The sequence below is a fragment of the Hippichthys cyanospilos genome, chromosome 1 (assembly GCF_059441005.1).
Source record: "Hippichthys cyanospilos isolate Australia breed blue-spotted pipefish chromosome 1, RoL_Hcya_1.0, whole genome shotgun sequence".
NCBI lineage: Eukaryota > Metazoa > Chordata > Actinopteri > Syngnathiformes > Syngnathidae > Hippichthys > Hippichthys cyanospilos.
The window spans coordinates 24,043,477-24,063,601 of NC_142369.1; the positions used below are offsets into that span (position 1 = coordinate 24,043,477).

The 20,125-nt window shown below is 39.8% G+C and overlaps 1 protein-coding gene and 1 long non-coding RNA gene across 3 annotated transcripts in view; one reads left to right on the top strand and one right to left on the bottom strand.

Moving 5' to 3' along the window:
* The window catches only part of LOC148429742 (proprotein convertase subtilisin/kexin type 5-like), a 90,030-nt gene that overhangs the window by 49,245 nt on the left and 20,660 nt on the right, over positions 1 to 20,125 (top strand). For both annotated transcript variants that reach the window (XM_088419522.1, XM_088419515.1), the window contains exons 10-20: positions 4,187 to 4,290; positions 5,133 to 5,265; positions 9,166 to 9,354; positions 9,900 to 10,036; positions 11,208 to 11,345; positions 11,418 to 11,520; positions 13,346 to 13,539; positions 15,198 to 15,282; positions 18,861 to 18,964; positions 19,063 to 19,201; positions 19,480 to 19,595. In XM_088419522.1, coding sequence (XP_088275648.1) covers positions 4,187 to 4,290; positions 5,133 to 5,265; positions 9,166 to 9,354; positions 9,900 to 10,036; positions 11,208 to 11,345; positions 11,418 to 11,520; positions 13,346 to 13,539; positions 15,198 to 15,282; positions 18,861 to 18,964; positions 19,063 to 19,201; positions 19,480 to 19,595 — 1,442 coding nt within the window. The remainder of the gene's footprint in view (positions 1 to 4,186; positions 4,291 to 5,132; positions 5,266 to 9,165; positions 9,355 to 9,899; positions 10,037 to 11,207; positions 11,346 to 11,417; positions 11,521 to 13,345; positions 13,540 to 15,197; positions 15,283 to 18,860; positions 18,965 to 19,062; positions 19,202 to 19,479; positions 19,596 to 20,125) is intronic.
* On the bottom strand, positions 3,177 to 6,050 carry LOC148429743 (uncharacterized). The gene is made up of 4 exons (XR_015866158.1): positions 5,976 to 6,050; positions 4,382 to 4,440; positions 4,177 to 4,261; positions 3,177 to 3,932 (listed from the first exon to the last, which is right to left on the bottom strand). It is a non-coding gene; the product is annotated as an uncharacterized LOC148429743 (long non-coding RNA).

Genomic DNA, 20,125 nt, shown 5'->3' on the forward strand with positions numbered 1-20,125 from the left:
CTTGCATGCACTTGCTGGCAAGGAAACATAAATCGCTTTCAACAGATTCTCTGATGGAATCAGTTTGTATCTGAACCAGTGTCGTGAAGCAGCTGTTGTGTGAGCTCCTTCCTGTTGGGTGTACGAGGGTTTTTTTTTTTTTTTTTCTTTTGAAGTGCCAGTAAAATGGAAAAAGGCCTAACATAGAGGTTATAGTCATGCATGCACATTAATGGTATGTAGGTACGTGCATTTGTGTATACTACCCAACTTTCCCTGAGAACAACAACTGAGTCTGAGCTGAACTTTTGTTTTTTTCCCCCTGAAAAGTGTCTCTAAGACATGTGGTGGTTTGAAGCACACTTAAATGTGGTTCAAGATTTACTGCTTATGTCCTCAGCAAGCAGACAAAACGGGTGCGTTTTGATACAAGGTTAAACATTTTTAGTCAGTCTCTCTATGAAAAGAGAACCTCCACTCCGCGACGGAGTCCCTGGAAGGCCAACATGCACTTGTGCGGGGACCACAAACTTACGCGATTTAAAAATGAACAAATAATAAATTGTTTTCTAAACTTCCGGAAACAAATCAAATCCATTTGTGGAAAGTTTGCGTGATGTAACACTTCATTGCATGCTTCATTTACAATGGGTGGGTACATACAGTATTTATTTGAACTTTTAAGTGGATTGATAGTATCGTGACTTAAACAGTAATATATATTTTTACACGTTACAGTGCTAATTAGCAGAATGAAAGTGTTTGCTATTTTTGTCTTGATGACAAGGGCATAGAGAAAGAGGAGCAGTCGCTTTTTGGTTCATCCAATCAACCAGCGAAGGAGAAGACAAGCTTGTCCATGTGGGGTGCTTTTTTTTTTGGAAATTTAGCCAGTGCGCTTGATATGGGAGTGACAATGAGAATGACATTGAGGACCCCAACCCTAACCCTGTTACTCTAGTGAGTAACCCACAAAAAAGTGCACCCCTGGTTATAGTGACCTCGCAACAATGTGTTCACGAATGCTAATGGTAAACAGACACGTATATCAAACTTGTCAGTCTGGTTTTCCTCAGCACAGCAGTGGTAAGCTGCAGTTTCTGTGTAAAATTTATGCATGTATTAAATCAATAGCTAATTATTTAATGAGTTTAAAGGAAAAATTAATCAAATTAATAAATAAATTTCAATGAACACATTTTAGAAAAAACATGACAAAACAAATGTGTGGCCCATGGCCTCTTCCTTACCCACTCCTTGATATGCTGTTAGACCCGTACAGTTGAAAAATGTGTAATGTGGCAACAGTTTGACCCCAATGCTTCACCCAAACTGCATCACGGGAATGTTGAGAAAATGTGCATCATTTTTTTTCAAGTTTAATTACTCGTCTCCTGAGCTTTGAGGAAGTCACATTATAACCTTCAGATTTGCTGCAGCTGCCGCCGCCAGTGATTTTGTGCAAGTTGGTGTGCTTGCTTCGTTAATTAGTATTGGGGTGTTTATGAGAGTAAGGCTGTTGTGACCTAGATAACGATGCCATTCCACTCTTAATTAATGACCATAAAACATTTATGGGGCCACGATTACTCATTGCCAAATACTCCGCCCCCAAGACACCATTAATATTGATCTTTTGCGCTCAAAATCAATTGGCTTTCATGACACATCTTTGTGTGTAGTTATTCAGTTACTTAAAATATAATTATATAATAAATATATAATTACTATATAATAAAGTTCATAATGAAATGTAAATACTAGGAATTTGCGGGGCTCAAATTCCACCAGATGAGCTTTCTCACGCTGTTGAGTCCAAGAACGGGATGAAATGAGATTTTTTTTCAAAATTTGTTTTGTAAAATGTAAAACAAATGGAAAATTAACAAGAAAGTGTGCAAATATTAACAGTTTAAATATAAACATCAAAAGAGACAAACTGTTTTTGTCTTATCTGCCAATGCAATATTTTACCATCTTTTTTTCAACTGCAAAACCAAAATTCTTTGAAGGTAACTTGCACATCCTTTATTTCTCCTGTAGAGCTGCATTGCTAGTTTGCAATTGCTGTTCTGCATTTTGGTATTTTGATAAAAATGAAACAAAATAACTTTCTTTTTTTTTGCTCGATGAAAAATAGAGATAAATATAGAAAACCAACTATGAATGACCCCATTTTTATATTTTTTGACAATCAACATTTCTGTATTTTACATAATATAGTGTTCTGTCCTCCCAAGATGTTAAGGTGGTTTTCGTCAAGGTAGACAGACAGCGAACAGCAAAATGAGGGCAACTTCTTTAATAGTTGTGTCGTTCTCACTCATTTTTATTTTGTAAAACTGCAAAGAATGTATACCAAACGTAAGTATACATATGCGAAAATCACATCTTACCAAATGTAGACAACTGTGAAGATTAAATCAAACATACAACCACAAATAATGTTCTCTTCAATATGAAATGCTAATAGGCTAACACAAAAATGCTAACAAGCCAACACATACAAAGGCATCACCGTTTAACATGCTGATATAAACTAACATTAGCCATCTTATTATCTATAATGACACGAATGACCAACCATGGGCATATTAGGGTAAATAATATTCTACTAAAGAAAACGAGTCACAGACACTCGTGGGCCAGGTCTCGTAAGGACGGAAAACAAACGTGTAGCATCGACGTAACTGCTCCCAACTGGAACACCTCCCCCTCCCCTTCAGAAATGCACTCCCAACAGCGGCCAGAGGCGGCGCCAAAAAACGAAAACCAAGGCACAAGTCTAACAGTTTTAACTGCTCCAGAACATATAGACTAAGATATATAGATACTAGATAATGATCAATGAAACACAGTGAAATTATAAAAAGTGACAACTTCACACATTCACCCTGGTTTGTTAAAAAATGATCAGTACAAATGGAGACTGTCAAACTGTCAGCATCAACTTGAGTAATTTATTTCTATTAAATTGCAAATTGAATGGTAATCCGACTGCTCTCGCCAGACGAAAAGGAGCACTCAAATACTTGGAGCTAGCGGCTCATTTATTCTGGACGCAACGCTAAATGCTGGCAACGGGCGCCGTACAATGCATCGTCAGTGTAATTGAGTCCTTTTTTAGGGCCCTGAATTACCTACCGATTGAACAACATTTTATTGACTTGCGTTTACCGGAGCAACAATCTGCGAGTCAAGTTAGTCATTGTCACAACACGCTTCTGGGAATAACTTCTAAATAAAACATACCTGGGTGTTTGTGTGGTTATATTATTTGGTATGGCCAGTTTTATTTTGATATGTTCACTTTTCATCATGTTTGGCGGTGTTTTTAAACAATGGACTGGCTTGGACTTTCTGCTCCCCTTTTTTCTTAATTTTAATGAAGAACATTCCCTCCACTCTTTGTAAATGATCTATTTTATGATCTGTCCGAGTGCTTTATTATTAAGAGCAGTGTCCTCAGGTGTCAGCCTTTTTGTTTCGACTTTCATGCAATAACATTGTATCTTCATGAAGCACAATGTTTGGCCAACAATTACTTTCAAGGCAAGTGAAGCCAATCCTCTCGAATTGTGTGGAAGCATCTGACTAACATACGGACGGACGTAGAAGGGAATCCCAGGAAACACGTTGACCCACTTCCCGGTTTTCCCTCCACTATTTAATGTAGCATTGGGGACATGAAAGGACTTGTGACGCATGCCTGCCTGTCGTCGTGTAACGGATCTCACGTGAGAGCGGAGAGGCTGGCGCATGGGTGGGGGTGGCGCAGTTGAATAATCCACTACAAACCCCTCTATAATTTCCTCCTCCATTTAGTGGTTGCATCATTTCCACGTTTTCATTTCATCCTCTTTTCTGCCCCTTATTGACCATCTTCCTTGTTTTCTGGCACATGTAAAGCCTGCTCGAGTGTAAAACAGTGCTCAACAGCTTCATATTGATCCCTAAAAAAATAATTATAGTTTAGATTACTGAGTTCCCTTCAAGACTGTAATGCTACAACTACATGGGGTTTTAAATAACAGCAGGACCATGACTGAAATAATTGTTCATGAATTATTAGTTTGAAATGTGTCAGGTAAAGATGGCATTTTCAACAACAAAGGCAAAGTCGACATACCGTCGCTTGACAATGTTGCATGCATCCATGTTGTGTCTACATATGAATGCGTTTATCTGTTTGTTTACCTTCTTCTAGTCCTCTGCTTACTTGGAGAGATGTTCAGCACATCATTGTGAAGACATCCCGAGCAGGACACCTCAGCGCTCCCGACTGGAAGAGCAATGCAGCTGGTTATAATGGTATGCACACAGTGTGGGAAACTAATGCCAGGACTTGATTGTCACTTGATGCTCTTCCCGTGGCAAAAACAGGAGGTACAAATTCTGTTACCTAGTTAGCCAGGGTGAATTCTTATTCTCTTGAGTCTGCTTTGCTGCACTGGACCATCACTGGGGAATAAATGGCAATATTAAATACCAATACTACTGTTTGCATACCCTGTTGATGTGCTTGAGCTGTAGGTGCTGCAGTAATATTTTCCCCAGTTTACACTCTCCATTTCCTCCTATAGTAAGTAAAATAAATAAGTAAAAAGTAACAACATGACTTGACTAATTTCAAAGACATTTCCACTGGCAAACAGCTTGTAGGAGAGTACTATTTCAGTACTTAGTCATCCAGGGTTCTAAGCGTGCCAAGCAGATGTGATGGAAGCAGTTGGTCTTTCAGATTCGAGATTGTAACAGTTGAGATACATGGCTAAAAATGATGAATTAGAAAAAAAAAACCCTACACACACTGTTTTTTCCTGATTCTAGCAAACTCTTTCAATGTGCCTCTCTCTGCAGTATTGTACTCTCCATTCCAAACAGTTTATTTCAATTTTGGAAAACGCACATTTTCCGAGAAGACAAGCATCGCTGAACTCTGACACACAAAGTTCATATTTGTCGAAATTTATCACTCCAGCATACTTACTTTCTTGATACAGAATTACTACTTTGCTGTTGGGAGCTGGTGTCATCTCGTGGCCATTTTAGGATGTCTCAAAAAGAGCGTACAATTTCATTAAACAAATGAGAATAGGCTCTATAGAAAAATTAGGTTTATTTTTGTGTGTGTCTGTGTTTCTGAACTAAAGTCAGCCACCTGTACGGCTTCGGTCTGATGGACGCAGAGGCCATGGTGAAGGAGGCCGAGCGATGGAAACAACTACCCTCACAACATGTTCCACCTCAACACATTTGCGTGGAGAGTGCCGACCGACAAATCAGGTACATTATAATAGATAACTGAAAGGCAGACATTTTTGGACCATGGTAATAGATTTCCTTGTTCTTTGTTTTATTTTTGGTGCACTCAATCCTTGGAATGACTGAGCTAAGTTTAGACTATTTTAGAGAAGACCTATACAATACAGCTGTACCTTGCCATTGGAATGCATCAACTTACAAATGTTTCTAGTCACGTGCTCACTGCTGGTATGATGTACGACTAAGCTTCAGGTATTGTCTCTTGAGTGTAGTGAAAAATAAACGGTATCTACACATGTGAGCAAGCCCATTAGTTGCCAATGTACTTTTCTTTAACAAGACAAAGAGCCCAAGATACAAATAAAAAATGAGAACTCTCACAAGAACCTGCTGTCGGAACAAAACACACGCCAGGCACATACGTATGCACAATAACAGGCCAGCCCTACTTCAGTTTCCCATGACATGCATTGCGTGTAAAACATTCTGGTTTACAGTGGTTAACTTGTTTTTACACTTGCAAGAAAGCTGAAAATGTTAAAATGTTGCTTCTACCGTAGTTTGATCATTCTCTCTCGCTCTTTCTCTACACCAGCCACCATGTGTTTGAGAATGTGTTTGTGTAAGCTTGTACATCGATAGGGGCCAAGCATTAGTTCTGGCAGAGTGGTTCTCACATAAGACCTTTACTAAACACACACATGCGCATACAAAAGCGCATGCACACTCACAGAGACACAGACATTCACAGAGTGCAAGCCAGGGCTTCAAAGCTTGTTATCCTTGATGCAGCTGGAAGCCTGAGCAGTGTTCGGTGCAAGGTTCAACGAGCCAAGTGCGAGTTTGTGAGGGGCTCGCCATGCAGGGTCCTCCTCCTCCTCTTTCTCCTCCTCTTCCTCCTCCCAGTCCTTCTTCTCCTCATCCTCCTTCTGCTCTTCCTCTTCCTTATCTTCTTCTTACAATAATGAAAAAACATGGCAAAAAATTCAAAATGTGTGGTGTTATCTTCCGGAAGGAATTGAGTCTGTCATGTGGTCACGTCACAGTATTCTGTGCATCTTGTATGGGCTGTCCAATCTGCTTGGTTTCTTTCGGCTTGTCCACATGAGTTTAATGTTGTAAACTCCATCTTCAAATGGCATGAGTTGTCATATTACAATGTTCCAGAAATATGCACGAGTGTGTTGTCAGCACTGTGGTCCTTCATCCCCTTTGGCTGGCCTCTCGGACGGCATTCGTTAACGTCTGTCTGCAGTCGTATTAGCTAAGTGGCCTGAAATACTGCCCGTGTACGCATTTGTGTTCATGTGCACACTCACGAGTTTGTCCAGTCAGGCTGCCAGTAATCAGCTGTGTATCCGCTGGGGGTTCTGTTGTCTGTGTTGTGTCACAGCAGAGCCAGCTTGCGGCATTGCGATATCAGCACGAGACTTCCTCGGCCAGACACCGCTTTCACAACCCTTACTGTTTTCCACATGCTTTTTTCTTTTCTTTTTTTTTTTTTTTACTTTACTTGCATCAACACATTTTTTTTAATCTGCTCTCCTCTTGCTGCTTCGTTAATTACTTCTATTAACTTGTGTTTATCCCCTCCTCTGGAAGCAGTCCATTAACTGTACAAACAATGCCGGTCACAGTTTTAGTGGCAGGCCATGCATTTGTTACCTGGGTCTTCAGTAGGGATTTACCTGACTTAATCCACCTCTTAACACCACCAAAATTTCATTGCTATATTAGAAATCATCTACACAATATAAAAACACAATAAACAGCATGCAACTGTGCCACTAGTTTAGAACCAATATTTATCCAATAGCTTTGCAAAAACAAAACAATTTTAACAGTTTTAAATCTTAACAAGTTTAAATAAAATTACTTATTTTCACCAGAAGCTGTGATTATTATTTGTAGTGATGCGAGCACTTATCTGTCAAGTTGGCTGTAACTGTTTTGCTCTGATGAACCTGTCGGAGAACACAAAAATGCGGATGTAATCTAGGGTCAGCAGTACTCAGCACTCTTTAGGTTTAGGTACATACAAGACTACTTCCTGTTGTAATTTGTTATGTAATTAACTTGAATTTTGACTTTAGTTTTAAGATCAGAAGTTTTTTTGTAGTTTCATTATCTCATGCTACTTCTAAAATCCTCCCACTCTTATTGTTATTATTTTTACCAAGTCTTTTTTTTTAACTTGAGGTGCATCTGAGGAAATACCTGTTTTTTTTACTTTTTTACTGAACTCTGATTTCAAAACTAGCTAAGTGTGCGACTAACGCGAAAATATATTTGACTTTATAGTTAATTTCGGCCCTCTGACAGGAACTACAACGAGAAAGTGGCCCACGATAAAAAACAAACAAACAAAAACAAAAAAACTATAAAAATGAGTTTGATAACCCTACTGTATAAGGTTTAAGAAAGAAATATTCAAAGGGACAGTATGTAAGGACTGTTTTTCTTTAAAAAGGAATAAATTAAATAATTGTAAATTTCAAAATCCTCGCAAATGAATGTGCTCTTAATGACCAACGTTATGTTTGAAATCATAGGTCTAGTCATAAGTCATAGGTCTAGTTACCAATAAATTACTTTACGTAGAGTGGGGGGGGTGGCACTTCTCCAGAGGTTTTTTTTATAGCTACGGACAATGGCAAATGCAGCACCTCCTGCTGTCCGTAATGAAAAACTACGGTCGAAATCTCAGACGCTATCTCTTTAAGTGACTATGTGGACTGCCATAATCTGTGTCTCAAATAAGTATAAATACTTTTCACATTTTCAAAATTCTGGTCCGGGGGGGGGGGGGGGTGTGTCATACTTCACCATTTAACTTTTTGCAGGAGTTTTCGGTCCCCATGAACCTTAAAACATGAGGTAACACTGTAGTCACGTTTTTGTCATTGTGTGTGTACAGACCATGGCAACAAATTAAGATGCCTCGATGGAAGAGGTTTTGACATTTCTGAAAATTCTTCCCCTAAAACAAAGCATGTCCTCTTGTGACAGTAGCGATGAAGGAAACAGGATATCGCATTGGAAATCTACTCTAGCAGGCCTGTCTGAAGGCTGATATTCCGACTCACAAGGACTACTCGTACAGGTGTTGAAGTCATTAAGCACAACAATATGAACATCTGGTGTGGTAACACAATACTGTATGTGTAACAAGCAAAAGAAAGCCGGTTCTCCCCTTTTCTCCAGCCCGTCTGATGCAAAAGAAACACTCGGTCTTATATCAGGCTAATTTCACAGCTTGGAATCACCCTAAAGCAGTTTCCAATTGTAAACATCTGTGTTGGCTTGAGGTCCTCAAAAAGCGGGTGCTTCCTTTGAGGCAAGGAAAAATGGGATGTAATAAAGCACATGAGAGCAAAAGTTAGTGTTTTTTTTTTTTTTTTCCCCCCATTTGCCCTGACACACATACCAAGTGCTTTCCAGCTAGTGTAACTCAACGGCTTTTCTGTGAAGATATGCTAAATTGGCTCAGCTGTTACTCCAACGCCGACAAGATGGTCTTGATTATCACAGCCTTCCATGAGCGCGTGGACCCCCGCCAAACAGACGCTGGCTTCATGGCCTTTTCTCTGGCGATTTCGCTTCTGATACTGGTGAATTTGTTTGACGTGAGATGGGACCGCACGCCTGCCCAGCGCCGTGCGTTGCAATTACGACGTACTCTCCCTTCCAAGACACACGCGACTCACTACAACCGACAAGCGTTTGTTGCACGAGGAACGTGACACTTGAATAATCGCATGCAAGCTCACGCCAAAAAAAAAGCATTGAATAAAAAGATGAAAATGAGGCAAATTATTTAGAAAAATACAAGACTGTTGGGGGAAAAACAATTTGTTGAACAGCCATACCCTACCCTTCTACTTCGATTTCTATCCATGCAATGCCATCTTTGCCTTCCAGGACAATCCGCCCAGAACACGTAGTGCGTTCAGTGTACAAGGCGACGGGCTGCACCGACAACCCCAACCACCACGTGATCTACCTGGAGCACGTGGTTGTTCGCATCACCATTACACACCCTCGCCGGGGAGACCTGTCGATCAACCTCACTTCTCCATCGGGGACCAAGTCTCAGCTACTGGCCAACAGGTAGAGAAAGATGTGTTGTGGAAAATATGAATCAGAATTTTTAGTAAAATAAAAATAACAAAAAAATTACGTCATTTAAATATAGTTATACTTATGCATTTTAAATTAAATAATTTTAAAGGAATTCCATTCAAATCCCGTGTAATTTTTATTTCAAGATACATAAATATGATTGTAATGAAATCCTAGAGTTCTAACAAAAAAACAATAAAAAATAGAATAAGATATTAAAGCTACGGTCCTGTCAAGTTCTAAATATCCCTGTTAATTCCTGAGCGAACCACCTAAAATTTTGCCAATTAAAACAGAATAAATCAATTTGTGGGAAAGGCACAATAACAACAGTGATAAATCAACGAAGGAAGATAATAGTAAATGCAGTTCATGTCTGAAAATGAATGAATACAAACTTACCGAAAGTGGCTGTGTTCATGAGAAATAGCTAGTGTGTTAGAAGAGACGTGCTGGGACACAGAGTGCTTGAGCCCTTACCTCATCTGATGTGATTTATTGCCTTTGTGTGTTTGTGTATTTTCAACTTGCAGGTTGTTTGATCATTCCATGGAGGGGTTTAAGAACTGGGAGTTCATGACCACCCACTGCTGGGGAGAAAAGGCAGCGGGGGACTGGGTGCTAGAGATTTATGATTCCCCCTCTCAGCTGCGCAGCCAAAAAGTGCCTGGTATGGAAACACTGCTAGAAGACTCATATGAATATTTTAAGATATACTGTTCATGTGTGTTCCAAACTGATGCAACAATAAATGTACAGTATGTGTATGTGTTGGTATTTCTGTAGATAAAGATGCAAATATGCAATATATTGTGACAGATACCGGCATGTCACAATAGCAATATTGTCCTGCTATTGTGATGTGCTGCATGCATTGAAAAGATCTGTTACAATATCAATGTTATTTTATCAGGGAAGCAATAAAGCTAGAATGGGCAATTGGTGATCCATGGGCCGCATGTGAGAGATATTATATATTTATCACACCTAAGGACAATTTAGCATGTCCGTTACATGCACAATGTATGTTTTTGGAGTGTGGAAGCCAGAATGTCTGGAGAGAACCCACGTGGGCTCACAACTTAAAAAGTTTGAATATAGTGTACATAAGATTTTCGATCTTAAAAATATACTTGACCCAGATAACAGTTTCTATGTTAAAAACTTAAACTTTGGCCGTGATTATTACACTGAAGAACAGTTAAACGAAAATATAAAAATGGACAACGCAGTCTTCATTATACAATTTAACAGTTGAAGTCACTGCAAACACTTTACGAAAATCTAAGAATATTTCAGCAAAACAAAGAAATTCCAAATAGTAGCTATATCTGAAACTTGACAATGAAAAAATAAGCTACATTGCACCAGACAGACACAAAGTTTTCACAATGAAAGAAGGAGCAAGAGAGAGGGTGGTGTTGCACTTAATGTTGACAAAACTCTGTGGACTAATAGGACAGAAAGTTTGTTTTATTCAATTTCAAACATAATGGAATCAATCAAAACCAAAGGAAAGATTCCATCTTTTATATGGATATATTTAACTGTGGAAAGCTTAAAATACCATGATAAACAATATTTATCTTTTTCTTTTTAAATAACCCCAATGGATTTTCAATGACTGTTAATTACAGATTTTTGCTATTCGAGGGTCAGCCCAGTCTCTATCCACTGCAAATAGCAGTCTTACAGTTTATAGTTTTAAGCGGTAGTATCACCGTTTACCCTTAGATGGCAGACATGGCTCAGTTGCGCTTGCTTCGGTTCTTATTCTGTGCTATTCTACAACATTAGTAGACTTAATAATATTTTGCGGGTTGTGTTTGTTGTGTTCAAAGGCAAACTAAAGGAATGGTCGCTGGTGCTGTACGGGACTTCGGTACACCCGTACTCGTCCCTTCGCAGCATGTCTGTTGAGACCAGATCCACTGATGCAGTGGCACCCACTGATGAAGAGTTCACAGAGGAGTACAACGGTGGGTAAACTTGGGATATTTATGACAGTGCAATGAGTTGTAATAGATTGTGTCTTGTGTGTTTCTTTGCAGGTCCTTGTGATTCTGAATGCAATGAACATGGCTGCGAAGGGCCCGGCCCTCATCACTGCATCAACTGCTTGCACTACTTCCTTAAGTTCAAAAACAACACCAGGTCTGAACACTCAATATTGTCAATATTAAACAACATTTTTGCATCTTTGAGATGAAACTGAGCAATTCACATAAGCGTATTGTCATGTAGGTAACTGCACAGCAATACCCAATAATGAAAAAAAAAAAAGTAGAAATGAGCAGTTCAGTTTGTGTGATGCCCTTCCTTGTGAGCAAGGAGATCCACAGTTGCTTATGCACTTTTTACTGTTTATTGCTGGGGATAAACATACATACACTGAAATATCCAAACAAAAATGCCGGCAACAGTGTTTCCACTCGGATTTTTTTCAGCTGGTGCGGGCGCTCGGGGAGTTGACTCTTTTGACAACTGCTAGTAGTAGTAGACAAGACCACACCAAAAGAGACCAAGACCTAAGTGAGACCAAAATCAAGACTGAGACAAGACCAAGACCATATACTGGATATAAACAAAGAAAAGATAAAATGTTAAAATGTGTTATTCTGTTTTGTTGCTTTTGACAATGCTACCCAAGATAACCGGAATATTACGTTATGTAATTTAGCAAAAAACAATTGAGAGAAGAAAAGATAATGTTTTTGATCATTGTTTTAGAATGGGGTGTTCTGATATTATCTGTCCCTTTGTAGATGAAACATTTTAATATATCGTATTTAAACGCATGAATTTGAGGCATTTTGAGGTAGTAGGTTAAATATGTAGATCAATTAATTTAGGGCCTCCACGCTTTAATGGTTGTATGTGGAGGAAACATTGCAAAAGAAGCAACCGTAGGCCACAATTCAGATTTAGTGGCCAACTCGATGCTAGCTTTTAATGTCACTAAATAGGCCACGCCCTAGAAAGGCAAATCTCTAGCATGTGTCTGTAAGCAGTAAAACTTGGATTTTTTTTTTTTTCTTGCATTGTTGTTGTGTCATTCGGGCTCTGCTCTCATAAAAGGCAGAAGAGTGGGAAAGAAGGCACACGGTGCACTGCCCTGCCGTCAGCCTGCTCAGGAGGGGCACTGCCCTTTTGCACCGCCACAGGGAGCTCTTGATGAGCCTTGATTAGTGGAGATGTAGGCTTGTGCTTGTGTGTGAGAGGATACATTTATATTCTGTGTTCTATTTTTCAGATGAAAAACTTAATACTTGCAATAATGGTTGTAGATCAGGGTTGGTCTTTAGGGGGAATCAAACAGCTAAATTCATGCTTTAAATCATTTTTCACTACCTGATAAAATTAATTTTTAAACGTACATGCTTTTTAGCTCATTTTTTGACATTTGTAAAAGCTAAATGAATGAAGGAAATGTGTACACTGTGCATGCAATACAATACGCTCAATTTTCATGGGGGAAAAAGAGCTGTGCAACACGTATAACTTGACTTTTGATCATGTAAATGCTCGGTGGGGATGTCAAAGATTGGAGCGGGTTGTGTATGGCCTGCCCCGTGGATTTTGCTCACTGCTGTTCTGGAGTAAATGCAGAAAATGTTTGGCAATATCATACGTCTCACACATAGCGCTACAATTGCTGTCAGTATTCACTTGTTTGTTTTCACGGTTTCAATGGCAAGTGCAGCGGCAGAATGTGCTTTTCACACATGCCATACAGTGTGATTCTTGGTGACGAGTACTAAAAATGATGCAAATAAGGCTGCTGTTATCTTGAAGATGTCCTGAAGAGTGAAGGCAATTGAGGGAGTTACTAAGTTTGATAAAGTCATCCAGCAGATGTTCCACCTGTTCACCATATAGTCACTGCGCACACAAACACACACACATAATCTAGCATGAGATAACTACTGCAGTGTTTGGAGTATGAAAAGGCCTTTTTCTATTGTGACTTTTTTTTCAGGACGTGCGTGTCCGAGTGTCCGAGCGGCTTCTTTCGCGATGATAGAAAGCGCTGCAAGAAATGCTCGTCGTTGTGTGAAAGTTGCATGGGCAGCCGCAGCGATCAATGCACCACCTGCAGGCCTGGGTTCCACCTCAACGAAGGCTCCCACTCCTGTGTGGCTGCCTGCGGCGACGGCTTCTACCTCGACCACGGTAACGTTGACAACAAACACTATTAATTGATTTGATATTGTATGTGAGCATACCTTTGAAATTTGGAGTGTATATACTGTCTTGATTGGTTTGGGTTGATCAAACTGAGACTAGATATGATAAAAGTGGAGAAGCGATACTGAAAAGGATCTTTTAATAATTTGCTCTATTGGTCTGCTGCCCATCCAGCATCCTGGCGGCAGATGGGTCGTCTTTTCATCCAAGTTCAATCATAACATTTCCTTGGGTCAAAGATGTTGTAGATATTTTTCCCCTCTTTCCCTTTGAAATACTGGAAACACCTGGTGCCGTCTTACGGTAAATGACTTTATTTGCTTTGTCAGGCTGACAACAACCTGAAAGAAATTCTCCTGCCCCACATTGTTGGACAAAACCTTGCTTACCGAAGGCTACTCAAACACATGCGGCATTGATTTGATAAAGACAAAGCATCATGTTAATAGTGAACCTTGAATGTCTCACATTTTGTTCCTTGTGGTGGAAATTGCATGAATTCTCTAAGTAAAGTTAGGTCGGGTATGACTGCAAGAATGTGTCTGTAGGGGTATGTGTGTGTCTGCGGGGATTGGGGATGCTATCCCTGAAAAATGACAGCTTCAGACCAAAATGGCCATCTTCTCAAGCATTTCACAGATTTATTTTTGGGCCTCACAAAATCTGGATTTTGGAATAGCTGACCAATCACAGTTAAAAACAAGTTAAAATCAACAATCACCAATCAGATCACAAGATGGAGCAATGTACTGTTATCAATTCAAAGAGGGCTGTCACTAATAAATCTTTTTAAAATTGAATCAATTATCCTATCAGTTATTTCGTCAAAGCTCATTAAGTCGACGGACAAACGTTCTGATACTCTTAAATTAAAGCCCATTTTCATTTTTTTACACCAATCGTAAGGGATTTTCAAACCCCGACTCTTCTCCAATTCCACTTCAATTTAGTCTAGGGGTGATTTGAAGTATTGAAGGCCAAAAATCAAATTTCAACTTGATTGGACTTGATTTACAGAGGCTATATGTTTGTTTGCGCACTGGAGTTCACTTAAGTTCTGGTCTCTCTGAGCATAATTTCTAAGTACTAAATCAGTGTGACCAGGGGATAGGTCATGTGGTCACCAATGGTTTCTCATGAAGTTATATGTTCCCTGGGATTTTAGAGGCATGTGAAGTGCTCATTCCATCGTTTTAAGTAAATTCCACCAAGATGGCAGCCACGTTATATAGTTCAATATTTTATCAGTGAAAAAGTTGTTTGAACTTTTAGGGCAACTAAATACTCTTGCACTGCTTTTGGGTTAGCAGAGCAGCTCTAATGTTTTATGAATGTGTCTTGGCGTTAGCCTGTGTCCATGTGTGGTATTATCAAAGTGTGTCCGTGCCTTTTTAGTCTTTCTATAGCTTCGGTCCTGTCCTCCCAATGCTGCCGTCTTCTATGTTTCCCAGCTGTTGAATCTCTCAGCTTTTCCACTCGTCCTCAAATCCCTCCTTTTTTCCCTTTCCTGCTGGTTTTCTCATTTGCTACTAACTTCTCTCTCCGTATATAATATTAATATTATATTTTTTTTATTTTTGCGTGTGTGTGCGCATGTTCGTATTGTGTGTAGGTGTGTGACATCCTCTTCTGGTGTCTTGCAGATTCCAACATTTGTAGAAGATGTCCGGAGAACTGCAAAAAATGTACCGCCTCCAATTTCTGCACAGAATGTAAACAGGGAACCAGGTGAGTTACATACTTACATACTTACCTGCCTACGTAAAGTAACTGCTCACTTAGTTGTTTCTTAACTAGTTTCTTAACTACTTACTCACTTAACTCATTTATTTAACTATACAGTTAGGGATATATATATATATATATATATATATATATATATATATATATATATATATATATATATATATATATATTAAGGTGATCACCCGGCGATATTAACATTTAAAAAGGCAGCTGTCAAATCAAGCACTTTATCATCCTACCACCAGGGGGCAAAGGCCAGGGTAAGACTTCATTAAGCTTCAGAAAAATTAAGCGAGCAAATCCTGCAGCAGCGGCTAGAAGAGCAGTATCATTAGATGCAGCCTCAACTGAAAGACTACCGAATGAGCGTAGCGATGCGATATTTCGCATTCCGTCCGAACGCAGCAAGAAAGTGGGATGCAAGGACAACGCTGATGTTGGCTTCCGGGCGGGCTTTCAGCTTTCAATTCCACCACTTGTTTACATGACAAAAACATAATTTGCCGAACAATCAATGACGACGTTCATAAGTTCTGCAAATTATATTAATGTTTTTAGGGACAATAGGAAAGTTTGCCGTAGCATCAGTTCCCTATTTGCAGTGTTTACTTCGTGTTGTAAAGTAATTTGAATGCAATATAGTAATTTAATTTATCCATTTATCCATCCATTTTCTTTTGCCGCTTATCCTCACTAGGGTCATTGACATGCTTGTGCCTATTCCAGCCGTCTCTGGATGCTAACCAATTGCAGGGCACACAAAGACGAATGGCCATTCACACTCACAATCACAGTTAAGGACAATCTAGACTGTCCGATATACCTTTCATGCATGTTTTTTGGGAATGTGGGAGGAAACCGTGCCAAACATACAAACTCCACACAGGAAGGCCGGAGCCGAACCGAATCCAGACATTTGGATTGGCAGGCGGATGTACTAACCAGTCTGCCACCGTGCTGGCCAATCCCAATCATGTAAATTGTAATTCTTAAACGGATAAACGGTTAAACGGATTAGTTTATTAGTTGCCGTGTTGTCATAACCACTGCACATATATCTTGAAGTTGATTAGTGACCAATCGGTGCTTTGGCATAAACAGCACATCAGAATCAGTCTCATATATCGTCAGAGTTTACTTTATTTACAAGTGAGTACACAGAGCTGAAACATGGCTTCCAAATAACCACACAACTCAACATTCCTTCCAATTTTTCTTCATCTTGTATTAACATCTCTCATCTATACATAATAGAAAATATTTCATGGTCAAGCTGATAAACTGTTTGTGATGCCCTCAACACATTCCAAAAAGAGAGAAAACTGGCAACAGATTAAATACAAATATTTTCAATTATACAGATATTTTGAGGAAAAGAAGTATTTACTTATTATTTAAATGTATATTCCTCTTAGATCTATGAAAGTTAATGCAAATTAATGCTAGTGGAAACATTATAAAATCATTCTTAGCATTTTAGGCCCATGTCGCCCAGGCCAATGTTATGAAGACAATGGGGAGCTGTTTTAGATTGAGACTGTCAGCAGCAGCTGGGACGTCTTTATTGAGTGGACTGTCTTTTACCCTATGACCTAACAAGTATTAAAAGCCACATAAACCTCGGACCCACACACCAAGCTGAGACATTTTGTGTTTGCTCGCCTCTTTTGAAGATGTTCTCATCTCTTAAGCTGTTTGAGTTATCCACACGGACTAAGGAGCCATCATTTCGTCAGTCCACATCTACGCAAACACATAGACTCAATTGCACCCACCCGCACACACAAAGGGACTTTTCTATCACAGTTGGGACATAGTATTGACATAATGCATAGTGCATTTCCTAGTGCCTACTAACTTTAACCATCACAACAGATTGCCTAACCCTAACCTCATCCAAAGTGCCATTCAAACCTGTACTCTAAAAGCAAGTCTTGACCTTCAAAAAAGGTTTAAACTTCTGGCGTCCACCAAAATGGTCACCACAATTACAAAAGGTCCCCACAAAGACAATAAAACCCGGGATTTGGTCCCCACAATGGATAAAAACCAAGACACACACACACGCGCGCGCACACATTGTCGGAAAGTCGCGGCGAAGGGGGGCGAAGAGGGGTCCAGACGATTTCTTGGAATTCCCGGCTAATGTAGAGCAGCTGTTTTTCAGCTCAGCACTGCACTGAAATCTGTCCTCGCCGCAAACTCGCACCAGGCAACATTACCTGAACTTGCCTCCAAAAGCAAACGCATAAATTGAGATTTAGATTTGTTCGATTTTTAAGTCAATTCAAAATCATTTTTTTAGCATGTTGTTGTCAGGTAACTTACCAACTTCTTGCAGTGGTTTTCATCACCCGCCTCTCCCTCGCACGCTCACGGAAGTAATATCAGCCGGAAACTAAACGCGAATCAATTACCATATTAATTAGCCATGTGCGCATTGTTTATGTAGAGTGAATACAATAGCAATGGATGACTCCACTAATTAGTATGTGGCCTGTGCGCTCTGAAGTGAATTTGGTTTTATTGCTGAAAATGTATACCCACGTATACAAATATGCAGTATGTACATGCATAGAATATATGTGTATGCATATACATATCTAGAAAGATGTGTGTGCTTTGACTATAAGCAAAATTGAATGCTTCCACGTTTTGCTTTTCAACGTGTTCAGTATATCTTCATGGGTGCAGGGAAAGCTGACTACTGTGAGTCATTTGACTCCCATGAGCTGTGATGTCAATAGAATATACCCAATCAGAGACGTACCCTGGGTGACAAACAAGGACGTGATGGTAAATAAAATGAAACATGTATAACACTTTTTTATCTATCCTTTTTGATGAAGCTTCCCAAGGTGGCGAAAAATATTTTCTACAGCAAGCCATTTTTTGACAACATTTTGATTCTACAGCAGTGTCGCTTCCGGCCTTTTTGGAAACACTGAGTAACATCCTGTAGCATATGCTGAAGTGTCTGTTTTTTTTTTTTTTGTATTCGTGAGATCACGCAATAGAGGACTCAATTTGACAGCGGTGGTGGAAGAAAATTCAATCGAGCATAGATTTTGGGCACACACACACACAATCAAAATGGTTAAAAAACAGAATTTGTTTTTTTTTTGGGGGGTAATCTATTGTGGGAAGGAGTCTGTCACCGATAAGCAGTCTTTTTAACGTTTGAAAAACCCTTGTGTATACCAGCCCTTCGTTTCAAATAAGATTCAGTATAGTGTTAGCATAGCTTGTCACATTGCCTTAATTGCTTTTGGACACTCCACTATTCTAATCCTCATTTTTCTCTTTGTCACTTCTACATTAAAACTGCACATGTTGGAATGTTATCTTACCTTGGTATATGCAGCATTTTGCTTCACAGTTTACACTTTGTGGCAGGCTCGCTCCTGGCCCTTCTCACATCTCGAATATCAATAACATTATTTCATTAGTTACCTAAAATGCGTTTTTGTCCAAAGGCCTACACCCTTACAGATGCTGCCATCTGCAGTTGACGGCCAGAAAGAAACATCAAATGAGTTTCTCTTTTTGTTTGTGTCCAGTTTACTCGGCAACAAATGTCAGATGACCTGCGATGCTGGTTCCTACTACAACGGCCATCGCAGGACTTGTGAGCCCTGCCACCGTGCTTGCGCCACTTGCGCGGGTAAGGTTTCAAGAGGCACACCTCAACAGAACATAGGTGTATTAAAAAAAAAAAAAAAGATTTTTCCCAACACCTGTTCTTTTTGCTTTGTCTTGCAGGCACGGGCATCGAGGCATGCACCAAGTGCGCAGATGGCTACCTGCTGGAGGACTGGCGTTGTGTGTCCACATGCAGCAAAGGCTACTACCTGTTGGAGCAGACAACAGACGGAGGCCAGGTGCAGAGGTCCTGTAAAAAGTGAGTTGGACCGGATGTCTTCTACACCAGTCTGCCCTTTGCTGCAATGGACCTTGGTCTTGTCATTTAAACAAACCAGCTAAAAAAAAAAAAGCTGCTTTGCCCTTAGATGTTGCACACCACACTGTCCACCTTACATCAGTTAAGCATTGTCGCCATTTCCATCCTTTTTCCATTCCACCGGTCACCTTCATTTACCGCAGTGACTTTAAAGTCACTTAGGTCTGGAGTCCTGTAGCAAACAATCCAAAGTTTAAAGATGCATTTGCCGCGGACAGGTGTGACCATAGCTGCTATGAGTGCCTGGGGCCCGGCGAGAGGAACTGCAGCAGCTGCGTCAGCGGTTACAATCTGGAGGTGGGAGCCTGCGTGGTCAGCACCATCTGCAAAGATGGTGAGTTTTCAGCTATTTTTCGTATCCCTCTCGTCGTACGCAACGCTTTTGCCCGTGCCTTCGAAAGGTGCTTAACCAACTCACTCGAGCGCATGCTTCAAATGGTAAACAGGGGACCTTTGCAACTCCAAGAGATTTTTTGTGTCTGTATTTTTCTCCACAATGTAAAATAGTTTCAGAGTGCCTGACTAACAAGCGGGGGCGGCATTTTATTTACATTATGCCCCCAGAGTTACATCAGAGGCTGGCTGAAGTAAGAAAGCCTCATTTTAAGACGCCTTTTTGGAAACAGACAGTTCCTAAAAGATTTTCTTGATATGATCATCTCTATACAGTACGACCACTGAAAAGGCCACTTTTACGTGTAGAAATAATATAGTATTTCATTTGTCGGTACAAAAAATTAATTAGCAATGTCCAAACATGTCAGTTATGTCATATCCATATTTAATAATTAAAATCTATTCATTTTTTAATAGGTTCCCATTTTTTAACATCTGCTTTGGTACCTAATCGCTGAAGTGCTGATG